We start from the raw sequence: 19,631 nt of genomic DNA on the forward strand, positions 1-19,631 counted from the left end.
TCGTAGCAGGAGAGGCAACGGACGAAACACATACAGAAATATCTCTTCGCATGGGAAGGAGAACGCGTCCCCCAGGCTCCTCGGTTGGTGGAATCCGCAAGCAAAACCTCTGGCATTTGGAGTTTGCCGCCATCAAAATCAGATCGATCTTGGGCCTTCCCCACTTGGCGAAGATGTGGTCCACCCTGTCCCGCCGAAGTTCCCACTCGTGGCAGGAGCGAAATTCCCTGCTGAGGGGATCCACAATGCTGTTCTCGACTACCGCCAGGCGAAGCGTGACAAGGAATATTTCTTGCCCTGGAGAGCGCTGCAGATCTAGTGCCACCTTGTTTCCTGATGTAGAACCTCCTGGTGGTCAGGTTTGTGAAAATCCTCACCACCTTGCCCTTCAGAGACGTAAGGAATGACTTGAGGGCCCAGAACACTGCCCATAGCTCCATGATGTTGATATGGAGATCCTTCTCCGGTAGCCACAGGTCTCTGGCGTGCAGACGTCCAATGTGGGCTCCCCAGCCTTCCAGGTAAGCGTCCATCGTGACCGTTTCCTGGAACAGAGAGTTCTGAAACCGCGTGCCCCCGGCGATGTTGGAGAGGACACCCCCCACCTTATCGTCTGATGGAACTCGTCGTCCAGCGTGATCTTGCCTGCAAAGTTTCTGGACACTTGTACCGAGCGAGCGTCCAGGAACTCTTGAAGAGGTTGCAGAGCCGGCTTAGGTAGATGCAGGATGACATCATGCCGAGCAACGACTTGATGGTCTGCACCGTGGCCGTCTTCATCGACAACAGCCACTGCACCTTCTTCTGAATGGCCGCTACCCTCTCCTCTGAGGGTGATGCTAGGCAGGACACTGTATTGAGTCTGGTCCCCAGGAACAGTGCATTCTACGATTGAGTCAAGCAGGACTTTGGATAAGTGATGGCGAATCCCAGATCCATCAGCAGCTTGCCGGCTGCCTGTGTGTGTCCGGCTGCCAACTATCGCGAGCGGGCCGGCCCGGATGAGCCAGTCGTCGAGGTACGGGTATACGCAAATCCCTCGTAGAAGCAGATGGGCCGCCACCAGTGGCAGGCACTTCGTGAACACTCTGGGGGTCGACTTCAAGCCGAAAGGAAGGGCCTTGAACTGGTAGAGCTGTCCCTGCACTATGAAGTGTAGAAACGTTCAGTGTTTCCTGTGAACGGGGACGTGACAGTAGGCGTCCTCCAGATCCAGCAACGTCAAGAAATCCCCTCTTTCCAGTTGGCCAAGCATGTGCTGCAATGTGACCATCCTGAATTTCTGAGACTTGAGGTACTTGTTCAGATGTCACAGGTCTAGAATGGGCCTCGAGCCCCCCGTCTTCTTTCTTACCATGAAGTATCTGGAATAGACTCTGGAGCCCCAGAGTCGCTGGGGAACCAGCTCCATCACCCCTTTTCGTAGCATGGGCTGTACTTCCAGCTGAGGGATGTGCTGCTCTTGATGGGCCACCAGAGGGAGCTGGATACACCCGTGCTGACATTCCAGGGCATGTCCTTGGGCGAGAGTGTCCAGCACCCATCTGTCAGTGGTGATCTTTTGACACTCGCTGACGAATCTCGTCTGCTGGCCTCCCGCCAGGATGCACGGGTGAGTGTCCGATGTCTTGGCCGGTTCAGGCTTGCTGTCCTCCGTCATAGGCCTGGGAATGGCCTCTGTGGGGTTCCTGGGTCGTGGATCTGGAAGGATGACTGTACGAAGAGGAGAAACCTTTTGAAGACCTGCCCGACTTTCATCTGGAGGAGCGAAAGGAGGAGCAGTGCTTTTGGAGGGTGCCTGGGCACGGGCTGTATCCGTCTTGACGGCCTGCAGGGACTCGTTGACAACCTTACTGAAAAGGTTATCTCTGTCGAAAGGCATGTCCAGTACCTTCATTTGGACCTCCTGGTGGAAATGTGTGGCCTTCATCCAGCCTTGGTGACAAAGGCAGACACTATTCCCAATCTGCCGGAACCCTGCGTCGGCAATGTCTAGCGCCACTGTGGTGGCGTGATCCGACGCTACCTCGCTCTCCTGGAAGAGGGCGATCGCCACCATCCTCGTCATCAGGGAGGAACTCCAGAATCGGACCCAGCTTGTACCAAAGCTCCCTGTCGTACCTGGCTATGATCGCCAGTGCGTTGACCACCTTGATGGTGAACACTGCAGTGCAAATCACTTTCCTACCCATGGCGTCCATCTTCTTCCCCTAGCTCTCCCGGGGGCTGAAGAAGAGGACGGGTTAGAGGACTGCTTCCTCGCGGCTGCCAAAACCACTGAATCCGGCGTTGGTTGCTACCTCAGGCACTTGTGTGCGGATTCCGGTACTACTTCTCCCGCTATCCCACTTGGCTGGAGCCGTGCAAGTGTTCAAGAGGGTTAGGCCCTCCTCCCAAACGTTGTCCAAAAGGGGCACTGCCATGATTGTTTTCCTCTTGGCTTCGCGCCTCTGGTACAGGAAACCCTCCTTTATGGTTTCTTCGGGCTTAGGCTGGAACAGCTCAGAGGCTCTGGCGATCATGGGATGGAACGACTCTGCCTCATCCGATGGGGACGTCCTAGGCTGCGGGGAGGTGCTGCCCGCTCCGACTATGTTGTCTGCCGCCGTGTCCATATCTGTTCCTGCGGATGTGAAGGCCAAAATGGGGCATTGGATGGCACTTCCTTTTCTTTGTCGGCAGTTGCTTGGGGAACTGGGGGGACCGTTGGAACAGGTCCTTGTGCCATCCTCTTCTGCATCTTCGACACCAAGGTATGGAGGGTTGATGGGATGTCCAGAGACACATCCCTCGGCAGAACTGGCGTGATTGGAACACTAGGCCCTGTGCCGTTGTTGCACCATCCTCTTCCACGACCTCATGGACCGTGTGTAGGGACTCAAAGTCCTCGTCGTCCGTGGATGAAATTTCCATGGCTTGGGACTGATCTGGGGCCTCTTTCCCCCCACACCCTTTTTCCACCATGAGGGGCTGGAACCGGGTTCTGAGGCAGTGTCCCCATCTCCAGTGTGCCGGCAGACCTTGTCAAAGTCACCACGGTGGCCTTGTGACTCGGAGGGAGGGATACCTTCAGTGCTGTGGAGGCTACCTTCTCAGGGTGAGCCCCTTTAGGTTTCGAGAGAGCAGCCACCACCAGCTCAATCGAAGATGTATCCTGTGCCGCCTGGGCTTTCCTGGGCAGCTCGGCCTCAACCCCGCCCATGGCTGCTCAGGCTTCTCCTGCAGTCGAGCCGGGTTGGACGACTTTCTCTTCGATTGCCGGCTGGCAATGGAGGCTGAAGATGATATCCGAGGCGACCCTGGTGGACCTGGACTTGAAGTGCTTGGCCTTATCTTGGGCCGCCACTAATGAGGCGCCCTCACAGGACTTAAAAGACCGCTGCTTGGACCGACTGGCCTTGGGTGAGGCATGCCCCTGCTCGGAGCACAGGGCAGAGGCCTTGGCTTTCAGCAATGCTACCAGTCTACTGTGCCTGTCCTTTGTCATCTTCTTGGAGAATCTGGGGCATTTCTTGTCTGTTATGGTCGGAGGGCGCAAAGTAGACCCGATGGCCTTCTGGAAACTTCGACGATCTTCGTCCTTGAGGCCCGCTGAACTATACCAGCAACGGATCCCTGCTGTTGGCCGATGGAGAGAAGAGCACACAGGCTCTTTCGGAACAAAAAAAAAATCACTTTCTGCAAAAAACACAATATAGCTTGCAGAGCCAACTCAAGGACTCCCAACACTGAAGAGTGCGGTAAAAATCTGAAGATGGCTGCCAGAAGAGGGACTTAGGGAGAGGGCGGTCATTGGATGGGGGCAGTTGTAAGTGAAAGGGAAACAGTTTTTCTTTTTACCGAGGATTCCCAGACTGACAGGGAATATTCATGAGCATGTGAATTCATGAGCATTTGAATCCATGCCAGACCCCATGCTGGAGAAGAGAGGCTTTGCTTTTAGCTGAACTGGAAAAAGTGTGCTAGAAGAGCAGCACTAGCACTGGAGGAGTGAGGCCAGGTTACCTGGACAGTTTTTTGAAAAGCTACCGTGCCTGAAATGAAAATGCTGGCTCAATTAGAGGCAATGCGCCAATGGAGAAGTTCCTGACAGAGCTGGTTTGAGCACAGCCTTCCATGTGAGCTGAGACACACAAAAGTTATGGACAGTGCCTCACCATAGACCTGGGGAGAAGTGGGGGGAGAAAGCGCCATTTGGGAGGCGTGGAAAGGAGCCTGCCGCTGCATCCAGTGGGGTGTCCCTTTGTTTGGCGCTGTTCCCACCGAGTAATGCCTGGGTGCCTGCAAAATACGGTTGGAGCCGTTATTAGCATGCAGCTCTGTCGATATCCAAAGCGCATAATCTACTAGTGACGTCACCTGCGCGCTGGAGCATATGGTGACCGAGCAGAACACCTGAGAGCAGGGATGTTTCTAGGTCTGGAAAAGATCTGGGGCTATTCTAATGTTGGCATTGTCGGGACTTGGGGCTAGCTATCCTTTTGGTTGTAGCCCCTAAGCTTCTATCCGGGGCTACATCCAAAAGACCTGGGGCTATATCTCCCTTAGCCCCCACTAGCAACGACTCTGCCTCAGAGCATAGCGTTATGAAGATCAGCATCGCAACTGGAAAGTAATTGAAAAGTGCACCGACAAACGCTCAGTCAGCGTGATGACGATGTGCCTTTAAAATGAGGGATGGAACGTGGAAGTTGAAGCCAGGTTTTATTTTTGACGGCATTTGTGAGGAATTATTCACGGCGTCGGGAGACCGTGATGAGTGGCATTGTGAAGGCACGTTTGGGACATCGCAGCAAAGGAACTTTGGGCAGTGGAGTGAAATTCAAGGTACTGTTAACTGAATGTGGCAAAGCGAGAGATATTAATTGTGTGAAGTACTGCGTGATATCCAGCAGTCTTGTACAACGGTTGTGCTGTTCTATAATGCGGAAGTGCTTATGCAGAATTCAGACACTCCTGTTGTCCTTTTGCTTGTCAGGCTAAAACAAGCCTTCCATTTGAAGTGAATTGATTTTACATGCTTTAGTGTCTTTTCTAGGGGTCAAGTCCTAAAAATTAAAATGGGGGGACTCAACAAATGTAATGGCATGTGACGTCGACAGAAATTAGCATATCAAGGTGAAATATGCACATTTCATTAAATTGGCCTAGCATAACCACCCAAATTGCATAGGACGAATGGCATTTGCCTTTCATAAAATCAACACACACACAAAACCAAGAGAGGATATTTTCTTCTAATAGTGGTGTTTTTGAAAACGTTAAAAGCTCTTGTTTGAGGTTGAAAGAAAAGCCAAGTCTCAATAAGATGTAGTTCCTTAAGGAATTGCTCCAATGCCTGCCTATGTCTGCCATCTGCTTGTGTTGGTGGGCGAGTCTTATCCATATGTGGGTCCATTACACAGTTAAAGCCCCCCCGCTACTACTACCTTTCCCACACACCATCCAGAAATGTTCTGCCACACCTTAGTCAGGAAGTGGTCCTGTTGTTCATTAGGGCCGTAGATACCCACCAACATCAACACTTGACTCCTTAATAATCCTCCAACCACCAGGTATCTACCCTCTGGGTCTTTGTGTACAAAATGTTTGGTAAATTCTGACTTTGGCAATTAGAATCACTACACCCCCTTTTTTTGCATCACTGGAGGTGAAGAATTGTTTAGGGGAGAGTTTGTGTCCAAGGTGCGCTTCATCTTTCTGCAGTAAATGTGTTTCCTGTAGCCAGGCTACTGTAGTGTGCAACTCTAGCAAGCGCCTCAGGATGGATCGCCTTTTAAGCGGGGAGTTGAGGCCTTGGACATTAAGGGATACCATGTGTAGATCAGTCGTCATCCTATGTTAGTTATGCCCCCCCCCTCCCAACTATGTTCATCATCCACTGGGTATTTCCACCACCCAGGTCGATGAGGGCTTATCCGATTCGGCATTCCCGTCCCTCCCCCCATTCTTATTCTGAAAACTTGTCAGCATCTCAGTGTCATGCACCCTCCTTTATGGAGCCGCTGGGGACCTTGGCCCCTCTCTTACCAGAGATTTCTGGCTCCAGTTTGAGGCTATTTCTCATGGTGGCTCCCCTCGTTCGGCAGTTTTATGTTTGTTTCTCCCTTTTGGCTCAGGCTGTGCCGATTTCCAGCGCTTCTTTCTCCCTATTGGCTGAGTAGCTTCTTTATCCTCCTGGCTTTCTTTCGGTTCCATGGGCCTCCCTTCTTCCCCCTCTTCCATCACTGCAGCCATTTCTTCTTCCTTGGAGATCGAAAACTGTTGTCCTCGCCACTCGAAGCGCAGGGCACATGGAAAAAATCCAGCGGTATCGGATTTTGTTTGTGCGGAGCCAGCTATTTACCACTCACAGCTGTTTTCCTTCTTATTACTCTTTTGGTATTTCAGTTTTTCAGGCCTCAAAGTTTCCTTCTGGGCACGCTGAACTAAAGGAGAAACATAATTCCTACCATGGGGTCAAGGAAACTCCTTGCCCTCTTAGGTTTGTTAAAACACCTAAGCTTTTTACATCCATCTGGATCACCTCCGCTATAAGTGGGTTTTCAGGTGTATCAATGTTTTAGAGTTTTAGGAACCACTTCCGCTGTAAGCGGGTTTTCAAGTGGTTCAGCCACTACAGAGTTAACTGGAGGGGCCTTTATTCTAAAGGACATACACCACACGGTGTGTGACATGAACACCAAGGTTCTTGTCAGCCCCAGGAATTGCCTCCACAACAGCTGGTCGAGAGTCCAGGTTTTGAGATTCAAGGACCACCTCCACTGTCTGAGGTTTCATCAGGCTTTCTACCTCAGGTAGAGCTGAAGGCAGAGTCACATCAGTGACTTCAACAACGTTTTTACACAGTGTTATAGATTTGATAGGAACACTTACATTCCTATCCACAGGGTGAACCACTTCCACTCTAGGTGTGTTTTCAAGAGTTTTTTTCATCTCAGTGTGAACTGAAGGTAGGGTCACACCAGTGACTTGGTTAATGGTATTACACCATCTTGGTACTAGGACGGATGTTTTTATGTTTCTGGGAACTAGTTGAACCACTTCCACTATGTGGTTTTTCAAGAGACTCTTTCACAGGAGCAGCAACTAAAGGTGAATTCACAGGAGTGCCCTCTAGCTGTGTGGGCCTGTGGGATTTGTCCCTATTTGAAGTTATGGGTGCTACACTCAAGTGCCCTATAGAGTGGCAGTAAATGTCTTTTATATCTAAGGAGGGGTCTCCTAAGTGGAACTCTCTAATTTTAAGAGCCTCAACCTTTCTACAAGGTGGCTCAGATGAGCCTAAGGCCACAGCTTTTCTGCTACACTCAGTGTTGACAGAATCCTTAAGGGAGGAGGAGATGGCACTTTTAGATTTACTTTTCGCTCATGGTCCCTTAAGGGGTTTAGATATTGTGAAGCCATCTTCTTATATCTATTTATAAGAGCTTCTTTTACCCTATCCCAGTTACTTCTTTTAGCTACAATTAAATCCAAGATTACTTGGTAGTCTCTTTTGGGAAGCCTAAAAAGACCCAGGGTATTCTATCACTCTGACAGAGATCAAACTTTATTTTTACAAGTGCGGTCAAAGGTTTTCAGCCATACAACAATGTCACATTCCATATCATACTGACTCACCAGTCCTGTGATCCTGGAAACTTCAGATGCAGAAGACTCTGAAAAAGAAGAAGTGTCCAGAAACAGGTCTTTGACAGACAGGTTACATGTTCTATCACTTTCCCAGATCTGCAGGTTGCGTTTCCACAGGAGGTGCCTTTTATAAAGTTCCAGAGACAGTCATGGTATGAGGTAATGTATAGGCAGGAGAGGGGGTGAACTATCATCCTCCTTATCAGAAAGCTGATATTCCTCCTCAGAGGAGTTTAGACAGCTGTCTGAACCCTCAACATCCTCACTCTCAGCAATATTGTTAGAAGTGGACATAGGTTCTGTGGAGCCATTCTTATGGTCCCCCAACCTTTGTATTAAATCAAGCTTACTTCCTTTACAATCGAGGCCCTACTCTTTACGCATTGTTAACAATCTTTCTATTGTAAGAGTAGTCTTCAGGCCTAAACAGGCCATGGTGTTGGTTCATTTGTTAAATACAATAAGTACACTTCACTTTGGCTAAACCAAACCTACTGGATGGTTTCCTTTGGACACAAAGTATATCAATAATCAATGTAATGCACTCTACACGTATCGCAGCGCATGCCAACAGTGTAAGGACAGTTTTTTTGCGGTCCAACTAAGGGCTTAGTAAAACCATTCAACTAACAGGTCGGGGCTCGGTGTAGGCCAAAGTCAACGCTCATCGAAAAGCGAGGAGCTGCCGTCCAATGCTTCGGATCTGGAGGCGTTCATAGAAAGCCACTGAAGGAAGGTTGTCGAAACGATAAATAAGATCGGACACAAACTAATATAGGTTTATAACTTTTTGTAATAAATGGCGTTAGCTAAGGTACAAATAGCGACAGACTACAATGCCAGAAAAAAACAATCCAAGGGACCTCACAGCGTGTAGGAAAATGGGTACAGTACACGTCACACAAGGGAGAGTATTACAAACACGCCCAGTCGACGCCCCTTTTTGAATTTCAAAAACAAGTCATGCACTACTCTGCGCTTAACACTAGATGCCGGCCTATGCATAGCATGTGATTCTAAGCAGATCCACAAGCTTCAGAACTAAACTGAATTGTGTGCTTTACTGTTTGTACTGAGCGTGGACCCTCCCCCCCACCCGACCCCACTCACACTCATGAGAATAGCCTTGACCAGTGATCGAAGTGTACAGAAAGAAGTAGTGGAACTATGTTTCCTGCTGGCCTGACCCTGCTCCCCACAAACCCCATTGCCACAACCCCTCCCGCACACAATAAACCCCCCCAAACACTTGAACCTGCTGTTTAAGGGAGCGTTCAGTGCACTGAAAGTGAAGGTTTCAACTTCTTCCTACACTTTTATTTTAAAACAAAACCATTGCAGAACGGTTTATTTTTAAAATAAAAGTATAGGAGCTGTAGAAGGTAATTTTAAAAAAGTATAGAAGCACCACTCCTGACCACTCCCGCTCACTTCGACCAATGGCCTTGACTGCTCTTCATGTTTACCTTGATTGGGTTTTGGCTAACCTCTCAGAGTTCCCCTGTTCACTACAACTAGGGTGGCCTCCTGAAATCTGTCCACCAGGCCAGATTCTAGAAATCCATCTTACTTGGGACCCTTTTTATAATGACTTCCTATATCTGGGTAATTACCCCCTAGGTACCACACATCACACCTGAGGATAACTACAATAGTGTATTATAAAACATCCTGCCTCTCATATTGTGAGCTCCGGATTGGAGACAGACATTATGATTAGAAGTATATCACTTCAATCGAACTATTCCTGTACCATGTATTGCTATGTTGACTCCACTTTGACCATCTTGTGTTGTACATTTTCCATGCTCAATCTACATAGACATTTACAAAAGGCTTTGTCAAGAACTGATAACTTTAATAATTTGGGGGTAAGCTACTTCAATGTACCCAACAAACATGTCTTTATCCAATGGGACAACTTGTAAACAAGTCATACTAGATTGTGAACTCTATTAATGAGACAGATAATTAGCATTTGTCTCTTATTACACCAATGTGTACATTACTCAAGATCCAATGATACTTTTGTCCCCATAATATTTTGAATTAGGTTGTCGTTTCCGAAAAAAACGTATTGGAATATGCATTCACAAATAGATGACCAGTCCACCTTGACACCATCTCCTTCAGATCTCAAGATGTAGAGGTCTCATTACTCTAAAAATAATGTTTCCACTCTATCCGCAATTTAACTCTACACCTCTGTAAACAGCGTATTTTGTTTTAGCTACCTTTCTATGTTGAGCTTTAGCTTCTCAAACGTGCTTCATTAGCGCCCCCAAGAAGAACTAATAACAAACGTCACTGTAAGCACACAACGTTTTGTATATATAAGTGATGTCATCATCGGATTAGGTAGTAGTTTCCTGTAAATCATTGAAAACCGAAATATATTGCAAAATGCATTCACAAATAGATGAGAAGTCCACCTTGATCCTTTCTCTTTCAGATATCTAGATTGAGAGGCCTCATTAATCTGTACAAAAGAAAATGTCCACTATCCGCAATTTTATTCCTTATTCTTTATTATTAAATCCCATACCTCTATAAACATTGTATATTGATTTTACTACTTTTCTAACGTGCGCTTTAGCTTCCTAAACCGGCTTCAGTAGCGCCCCCAAGAAGAACAACAAACGTCACGGCAAGCACACAACATTTTGTTTACATAAGCGATGTCATCAGCGTCATTGATGTGATGACGTCACATCCGTCACCTACGTTCAAAACCGGCCATTTTGATTCAGCTAAACAACCGCGGTGGAGTTGGATACACCGGATTCCTCCTTGTGATTCTTCCTCTACTCATAAGTACCATAATGATGGTTTCCTTAATGATCTTGGCTCCTTCACTATAAGGAGAGCTTTACATTCTTATTTTTAGGATCCAAACCGGACCGCTAGCTTTGCCTTTTCAATTGACCACAACCACAGAAGCCGTGTTGACCCATGGTCCCCAGATACTTCCATTTGAGTATAAGGAACTTAACATGGGTCTTTCCAACTAATTTCTTCTTAAAATCCCACTTGATATTAAATGGTCATTTTTTTCACTAGTGACCACTGGGAAAAGCCTGAAGCATTATCTATCACTATCAAGATAAAACTGAAGCTCTTCACCACCACGAGTGCTTCAGAATCACTTTTTATCACTAACCTGATAAAAAAATAGATGCAAGTGCCATACACAGCATCATATATTTTGTACTGGTATGAGTTTTTCTACCTCCATTTCCAAGATATTTAATTATATCAATAATCATTGCCTAACCTATTGCTATCTCCCTCAATCTACTCCTTAATGATAGGCTCTTGGACACACATGACTCAACATGCCAATGAAAGCCAACATCTACCCTGTGAGATCAGCTGTGACTAAAAGGGTAAGAATGATACACCCTTGCCCTACAAACAATTCAGGTTTAATTAAAGAATATGGCATTGTTTAAGAGAAGGGAATCTAAAAGAGCAATAGTACTTAATCATTGGACTCGTTTTTTTGGCTTTAATCTTTTGATCCCTTTCAAGCTGAAATGATTTACTAGAAAATGACCACATTTATATTCAAATTGGTTACAACATACACTTTTATTATTTACTAGCTGTCCCCGGCCACGCCTTGCGTTGCTGTGGCTCAGTCTGGTTAAATGGAAAAGAAAGAAAAGAGAAAGTGCACGTTTCTAATATGTTTAATTTCACAATGCTTGTGGGTATAGAATATTTTTTGTTCCATTGTCTGTGCAGATATGCAGACTGTAGAACATATAATTGTCCATGTGAGAAGCAATCTGTGTCTAGATCTAAACCGCACAATTCTAACGATTGGCCTTGAGCTTTGTTGATGGTGATTGCAAACGCAAGTTGGCATGAATGGAGCTGTTACGATTTCTGAGCCTAACAATATCATTTGGAAGCATGAGTTGTATTTGCTGATGTTAGATAGGAAATGCTTTGATTAAGCGGTATATCCGGAAAGCAAAGTTTGTAATGGCTCTGGTGATTCTCCAAGTTGAGGCAGTTTAATTTTCCCAGCGGCGCAAAACATTCCTTTTGTTTCTCCATTAAATTTCAGAGCCTTGCAATAAGAACAAACTTCAGTCATGGTGCCGATGAGAACATGCCGGCTCAAACTATAATCATCAGCTGGGTTGTACCGAAATGCAAGGCCATTGTAATCGCGCGATTGCTGAGCACAGAGTCGTGTTTGACGCTGATCTGCTGTTTCTCGTTGACGTCTTTCAGCCACTCTCAACCTGTTGCATTCATTCTGTTGAGAACGAAGCAGATCTGAAGCTGCTTTTACGTTCAACAGATGGGGCTGTTTTTCAGTAAACTATTTAGTATAGCGTGTGTTGATTTTACGTCTAACAGATGGCGCTGTTTTTTTTTTAAAAAAGCATGTTTTTACCTGTCACAGGTGTGACATCTACGTACAGTAGGTATATAAAAACACGTGCCTATTTGAATGCAACGTTGTGTCAAAATTTCAAAGCAATCGGTGAAGAACTTCCGGAGATTTAAGATTTTGAACAAACAAACATTTGCATTTTTATTTATATAGATTATTTTCAAAATGACCAGAATTGTTACATGTAATGTTTTATTTTACTTTATTTTGCTCTCACTCGAATTGCTGATGACTATTATTACAATGCAGAGAAAACCTGTAATCAAGTAGATCTCTAATTATGAATTATGTTTGACTGTCTTTTTGAACTAGATTGAACATTTGAATATATCAATCAGCCCTTGAAGAAGAGACTACATCTCGAAAAGTGTTGGGCAGCTTCCCCATTGATCTATACATTTTATGAATAAGAATGAAAAACTTGTTACTGAATTTTGATTTAGGATTTCATATTTACAAATGTCTCGTTCCTTTTGGATGATACACATGGTAACTATGATTATAACTTTTCCAACGAATTCTGAACTACATCAACACTACTACTAAAATTACTTGGCTTGCTTAGCCTTGGACAGTGTGCAGTGGACAGGCGTTCCCAAACTGGGAACTTATCTTTTTGTAGTTTACTATACAGCCCATATGCCAGGGTTGTTGTTCTTCTCCCCCGCACCTTGAATAACTATAAAACTTCTCAGTCAGTCAAATCCTTGTCAACAACATAACTTTAATTTAATTAAACCAGATGTGCAAGTGGGTGATCTTCTTTTGGTATTAACCTCTCCGAGTTCCCCTATTCACTACAACTAGGGTGGCCTCCTGAAATCTGTCCACCAGGCCAGTTTCTAGAAATCCATCTTAACACCATGAATTCCCTTCTGGACTTCCGAATCTGTGTGAGGACACAATCCATTAGGAATAGTAAAAAAGTCAGGCAGACAAGAGAGTACCCAAAATTGAGAGAAAAATAATTTGGTAGCACTGCCAGCAGCCTGTCTGTTACACTAACAGTGCAGAAATGCATTAAAAAAGACAAAAAAAGAAAATCACGGACATGGGTCCGTCTCCCCCTCTGCTAATCTCCATAGGGTAGTACTGCTACATAAAAAGGAAAACATTCATGTGAAATGGCGTGTGTGGATTGGCAGAGGGACTCCGTTTAGGAGTCGGTGCTCACAGAACAAATGCAGTGGTCGAAGTGTACGAAAAGAAGTAGTGGAACTATGTTCCCTACTGGCCAGCACCGCTCCCCACAGACCTCATCGCTGCAACCCCTCCCATGCACAATAAAACCCCCCAAAGACATGTGCCTGCTCTTTAAGGAAACATCCTGTGCAGTGCACTGAAAGTGCAAGTTTCAACTTCTTCCTACACTTTTATTTTAAACCGAAAATGTTCCGGAGCGGTTTCTTTTTAAAATAGAAGTATATGAGCAGTAAAACTTAATTAAAAGAAGTAGAGGAGCACCGCTCCCGCCCACTTCGACCACTGAACAATTGGGTTGAGCCAGCAGGTAGGTTGAGAAAGACCTCAATGGCAAAGATCAGTCCAGGATCCCACCAACTATCTGCAGATGTGCCTGGGGTCCCACTGAATCATATCAGAACTCTTTGTAGATTGCTCGACAGAGGATGAAGAAGAGTGGCGTTCGGAGGAATACCACCACCTCCTGTGCCTCAATCTTTGACTTTCTCTATACTTCCTCAAAGGGCCAACATTTCTCTAGATTTCAACTCTTAAGATGTTGAAGGCTCGAACATATGAGACATAGAAGGGGTTTTCCCACTCTTATGCCAAACAATGAATATTTTCATAACACAATCCCTAATGACCTTAGGATGCATAGGTTGGCAAGAGCTGCATTACTCTTTGTAGTGATCTGGGCGTGGGGACCAAACAGCACAGGCGTTGTTCGGAAACGGGCATCAGCTTGACCAGTCCAAAAGTAATATTTGAGAACATGGAAAAATATAACTGAAGTCAGTTGGCACATCAAGGCATGTTGAAACACAACTTCTTGATGTATAAGTGCCTTACAAATGCACAATAAATCAATATAGGCCACCTAAAACATCACATACAGAGTAAAGAGTTCCAACGACAACAGGCATAGCCACCACCCACAATGAGCTCTCTGATGGCTGAAGATGTTTATGCCAGTCTTAAGCAATCTGTGGGAGGAAGGAAATCATTAGGATGACAGAATAATAATTCACAAATCCAGCTGAGCAATTCGATAATAGCGCAAAATATGAACAAATTATTATATGGAAATAAAGAGGATTGTTGTTCCTGTTACCTGGCTGGTGGGCTGTGGACCAGATGGTGCTAATTTGGTCTCCATTACTATAGGTTCTGCCTCTCCATTGGTCTGCACAATCTCAGCAGGGCCATTAGTGATCGACTTTTCCATGACTGGCATTCTCTCCAACAAAGCCGACCTCCATAAAAAGAAATTGATCAAAACAAAAGAAATGGCAGAGAAAGCACTTAGCATTCAGACAGCATTTCTCTTCCCGTCCCATTGTTCACGTGACCACCGTCCCCCCCCCATCCCCAACGGTTTGACCATCTTTATGAAGCAGATACCAGACCTATAGCAAGTATTACAAACCATTACAAGATGCTGTATCCAACTCCAACCTATATATATTAGTTCCCAAAGGTGTTAGGAACGTTTTATTTGCTGCTTTCCCCCCAAAGACATCTATGGGACACCCCACTTTTTACTCTTCCTTTGAACTGGTCCTGATTTTTGACAGCAAGTAAAGCCTTTTTGCTTCACTTACATTCCTTAGCTCATCTCTTTTGGTAGCACTGATCAGTCCCTATGGCTATCAATGCAGGGGGACTTTATATTGTATATAAGGATCAGGCCACTGCTTGATTGAGGGCTGACTGCCCTGTTTGCTGGGTTGTGCAGCGGTGGAGGGGGTTAGTCTGCAGAGCTTGGAGTCCCTAGCCATTGCAAAACTGTTTTTATTGCAGCCTGTGCTGTTGGCAGACACCAGGCTCATTTATATTCCTAATGGAAAGATGGAGAAATGACTTACCGTAATGTTCTTTCTCCGAATTCTTCTCCTGCAGATTTCTCATCTGATAGATATTCCCTCCAGCTGGGTTGCTTCGGAAAATCTACGATAGGGGGCATCGACCCGGCCATCGACCCGTCTTGCTCGGCGTCTGGTCGTCGTCTCCGGATGGGACATCAGGCGTCGTATAAACACCATGCACTATGCCCCAACCTCACCCCCCCCCAAAGCACCACACATTGCATAGGAAAACAGAACAAACAGGCTAATGAGCCCTTAAAAAAGAACTATAGACCTCAGAAGGAGGAACAATTGAATAAACACTACAAGGAGCATTAGAAAAATCTTTGTTTTAAAATCTGTGGCAGGAAGACAAAAAAAGGAAACAGACGACCATCACCAAGTCAACGGGAAAGAAGATGTGCACCAACCACCGACTTTCTGAGCGGGGATGGATGGGCCGGGAGATGAGGAATCTGCTGGAGAAGAATCCATAGAAAGAACATTACGGTAAGTAATTTCTCCTTCAATGGATTGCCTTTCTCCCGCAGATTCCTCATCTGATAGACTCCCAAAGCAGTAAATGGAGGAGGCGGGCAGAAAGTTATACCAAGCAATTTTGCAGCACTGCCCTGCCAAAATGCACATCAGATGTACAAGCCACTTCCAGGCTGTAGTGCTTTGCAGGGATGACCATGTCGCAGCGCAACAAATCTCCTGGTCAGGTACTCCCCTCTGCAATACTGTTGATGGTGAGACTCCTAGTCAAATGGGCCCGATGCCAGCCGGTAATTCCTTCCCAGCGGACTGGTAGCATTCATCTATGCAGAAAATTATCCATCGGGAGAAAGTCTGCTTGGTTATGGGCAGGCCCTTACAGGCTTAGGAAAAGGCCACGAAGAGCTTGTCAGCTCTCCTGAAATCAGCTGTCCTGGCAATATAACTCAACGCCCTCTTCGTGTCTAGGCGATGTAACCGTTTCCCCTGCCTAGAAGGGTGCGCAGGAGGGTAGAAGACCGGAAGGTCAATGAATTGCGATAGGAAATTCTGAAACAACATTGGTGGGGAAGTCAGGCCTTACCCTGAATGAAACTTTCTCCCAGAAAAACGATAGCAGGAAAGGTGGCTTATAGCACACGGCCTGCAATTCACTAACCTGCCTACCGGATGTAATGGCCATCAAGAAGGCTGTTTTCAAAGAGAAGCCATAAGTGGCAAGAGTGAATAGGCTCAAAGGGAGTCACCATCAGAAATGTCAGCACCAGATTAAGGTCCCAATCCGGAACAATAAAGGGAGTTGGCGGAAAACTATTTACAAGGCCTTTCAGGAATTGTGCCATTACCAGGATCAGATTTTTTTATTTTTTTTTTTAAACTAACCTTGATCCCGGGATCTTTTAAACACAGACAAGGCAGCCAAATATCCTCTGACTGCAATGACCTAAAGGCTTGCAGAGGTCAGCGACAGATGGAAGTCCATCACTGTAGTGGTGCAGTAAGCGATGGGGTCAATCTTGCGTTACCTGCACCATGCCTTAAATCTTCTCCATCTGCACGCCTAGAAAGATCTTGTAGATGGTCTGAGTGCAGCCAGCAACACCTCAAGTACCTCCACCGAGAGGTCCCAGTCATATCTCATCCTATCAAGGGCCACGCAAGTAGGTTGAGGGATTGCGGGGTCAGATGGAGTATCAGACCTTCTGACTGGGTTAGGAGATCCGGATACGGCGCAACCGGTGAGGTGGACAGATAGACAGATCCAAGATGTCGGAGTACCACGCTCTCCTTGCCCAGTTTGGGAGGATCAAGATCATGGTTGCTCGAAACCTCTTCAACCTCTGGAGAACCCATGGAATGATGGGAATCGGAGGGAATGTGTTAAGGAGAGGGAAGGTCCAATCCACCAGAAATGTGCCCCCCAGTGCACCGTGAGCTGGGAATTCCCGTGAGCAAAACTGTTAGCATTTCCTGTTGGACTCCGTTGCGAACAGATCCACTGCTGGGGTACCCCAGAGAGCGAAGACCTCCTCTAGGACTTCCTGGTACACTTCCCATTAGTGAGAGACCATGCTCTGCCTGCTCAGAGCACCCGCCAAGTTGTTTCCTTTGCCCGCCAGATGAATTGCTGAGGCCGAGACCGAGATCCTGTTCTCCAGCAACCAGAACCAAAGCATCATTGCCTCTGTGCAAAGAGGGCGGCAGTGCACACCACCTTGCTTGTTGAGATAGTGCATTGCCACTGTGTTGTCTGTCAGAACGAGGACATGTTTCCCCTGCAGAGACGGGCAAATACTTTCAGGGCTAGTCTGATAGCTCGCAAATCTAGCCTATTGATGTCCCACCTGGCTTCCGTCACTCACCAGTGGCCGTTCACCTACAAATCCTTGCAGTGAGCGTCCGAACCCTTCAGAGACGCATTTGTGATCACTCAGCTCTGAGGCCAAGGAGGCTAGAAGGGTTCCTCACCAAGAGACTTTTGCGGTCCGCCGACCAAGACAGGCCGTTGACCACTGATGCAGACACCCTGAGGAGATCCGAGAGGGAGCCGAAGTACCGAGACCACTGATCCCTCAGTAGCCATTATAGGGATCTCGTGTGCAACCTGGTCTCTGGCTCTAGAAAAATGCAGGATGCCATGAGGCCTAGGAGGCGGAGGAAGGAAGCCGCTGGTAGAGTGGCATAGTTCACCTCCTCCCTTCTTGGGTACAAGGAAATATCCAGAACACCAACCCGATAATCTATGCTCGGGACATACCTCTTCCACAACACCCTTCAGCAACAGGGCTCTCAGTTCTTCCTGGAGCTCGTGTCCCGGTTGGATTGGAGGTGGGGGCGGTCTGTCCGGTGGTTTTCTTACAAATGGCAGACAATAACCCCACTGAATGAGCTGTAGGGCCCAAGCATCGGAAGTAATTCCCTGTCTCTGGAGCAAATGCTCAGCCAACCGTCCTATATACCGGTCTGCTGTGAGAGGGCAATATAAAAGCAGCTTCGGAGGGTGGTTAGCCCCCGTCGCTGCCTGTTGACCTCTAGAGCCCCTCTGCCCCTTCCGGAGAGCAAGAAACGCTCCTGCCCTTGAATGGCCGGTGGGAGCTGTGCTCTCCTGCCATAAGGAGCCTATCTCCTGTAGCCCTGTGCCATAGAGACAAAGCTAAAGGCAGGTTTGGCCACCTCTTTTCCATCCTCCACTAGCTGTAGGAAGACTTCGCACATTTCTGCTTCTGGGATCTACTGAGCAGCATTTTCTGCCGTCCATAGACCGAAGGAGTACTTGGCAAAACTGCTTGCCACATTTGTAGCTTTTAGGGCCATGCAACCTGAAGTGAATGCTTTCTTTGCCAACACATCTACTTTTTTCACTTCCCTGTCGGGAGGCAGAGTGAACGTAGAAGATGCAGGTCTAGAAGAGACCGTAGCAGCCTGCATAACAACCACCTACGACAGTGGTCTTCAAACCTTTTTGGACTGCCCCCCCCACCCCCCTGAGAAAAATGTGGGCAGGCCAGGACCCTCCAAAAATGCCAAATGGACAGTATGTACAAATGGCTATGAACTATTGCGTGCCGTCAACGCACCCTACTCCAAGTATAGTCCATGGGCTCCCCCACCTTCTCCTATCACAGTCGCTGGGCTCCCTCTTCCCACTCCTACCCAGTCCCTGGGCTCTCCCTATCCCATCACAGATCCTGGGCTCTCCCCACCCTGCTCCCACTACTATCCCAGTGCTCCAAACACAGTCCCTGGGCTCCCCACCCTGTTCCCAACACAGTCCAAGGGCCAGTGGGAGCTGGTGAATTTTTTAAGTGGAGGGGCATAAATATTTTGCACAGAACTGCCATAGCGACCGAGGGCAGGGAGAGAGCCCGAACCAATCGGGGAGGGTTCCGGAGGAATTTTCCCCAGTGAATTATTTTTACAATAATGGGTTAAAATGTTGCATTTTAGAGCATACTTAAAAAAAAAGAATGGGTTAAAAAGCCAAACAGTTTGCCATGGGCACTTGGGGGCCAAGGGGAAAAGCACAGTATTTTTGACTTGACATCTATGATAGATATCCAGTAAAAAGAATAACATCCCTCTTCCCTGGGCTCCACAGCGCCTCAGAACGCGGGCTGATTTTGGCAGGTGGGTGGGGGGGATTGTGCAACAAAGACATTTTTTAAATGCCTTTGTTGTACAACCCTTTTCCCCCCCTGTACCTCCCCACTCGCCAAAATCAGCACAACAGACACACAGACACACACACACGTTTAAATAAAGCTCCCCCTCGCACATACAGACATGCAGTGTCCCAGCCAGCATTTTCAATGAGCTATGCAAGACTGGCGAAGCAAAACACCCGCAGCCTTGAATGACACAGTGAGCATGTGCGGCTGGGGAACTGTGATTCCCTTTAGACAGTTCAGCCAGCCCAGGAGCACTCCCTCAGCTGGAAAAAAAGCAGCTGAGGGAGGGCTCAGTGTTTCACTTGGCTGGCTCCTCGCCTCCTCCATAATGGGTGAGGGGGTCACTGGTGGACAGCTCCCTCGCCCATTATGGATGAGCCGCCAGGCTCA

The 19,631-nt window shown here is 47.0% G+C and overlaps 1 protein-coding gene across 3 annotated transcripts in view; it reads right to left on the reverse strand.

Annotated features, from left to right (window-relative positions):
• AP1G1 (adaptor related protein complex 1 subunit gamma 1) overlaps positions 1–19,631 on the reverse strand; it is a 1,918,561-nt gene that overhangs the window by 372,549 nt on the left and 1,526,381 nt on the right. For all 3 annotated transcript variants that reach the window (XM_069635469.1, XM_069635470.1, XM_069635471.1), the window contains one exon: positions 14,343–14,484. In XM_069635469.1, coding sequence (XP_069491570.1) covers positions 14,343–14,484 — 142 coding nt within the window. The remainder of the gene's footprint in view (positions 1–14,342; positions 14,485–19,631) is intronic.

Source organism: Ambystoma mexicanum, chromosome 1q (genome assembly GCF_040938575.1).
Source record: "Ambystoma mexicanum isolate Mex_15411 chromosome 1q, UKY_AmexF1_1, whole genome shotgun sequence".
In the NCBI taxonomy this organism is placed as follows: Eukaryota; Metazoa; Chordata; class Amphibia; order Caudata; family Ambystomatidae; genus Ambystoma; species Ambystoma mexicanum.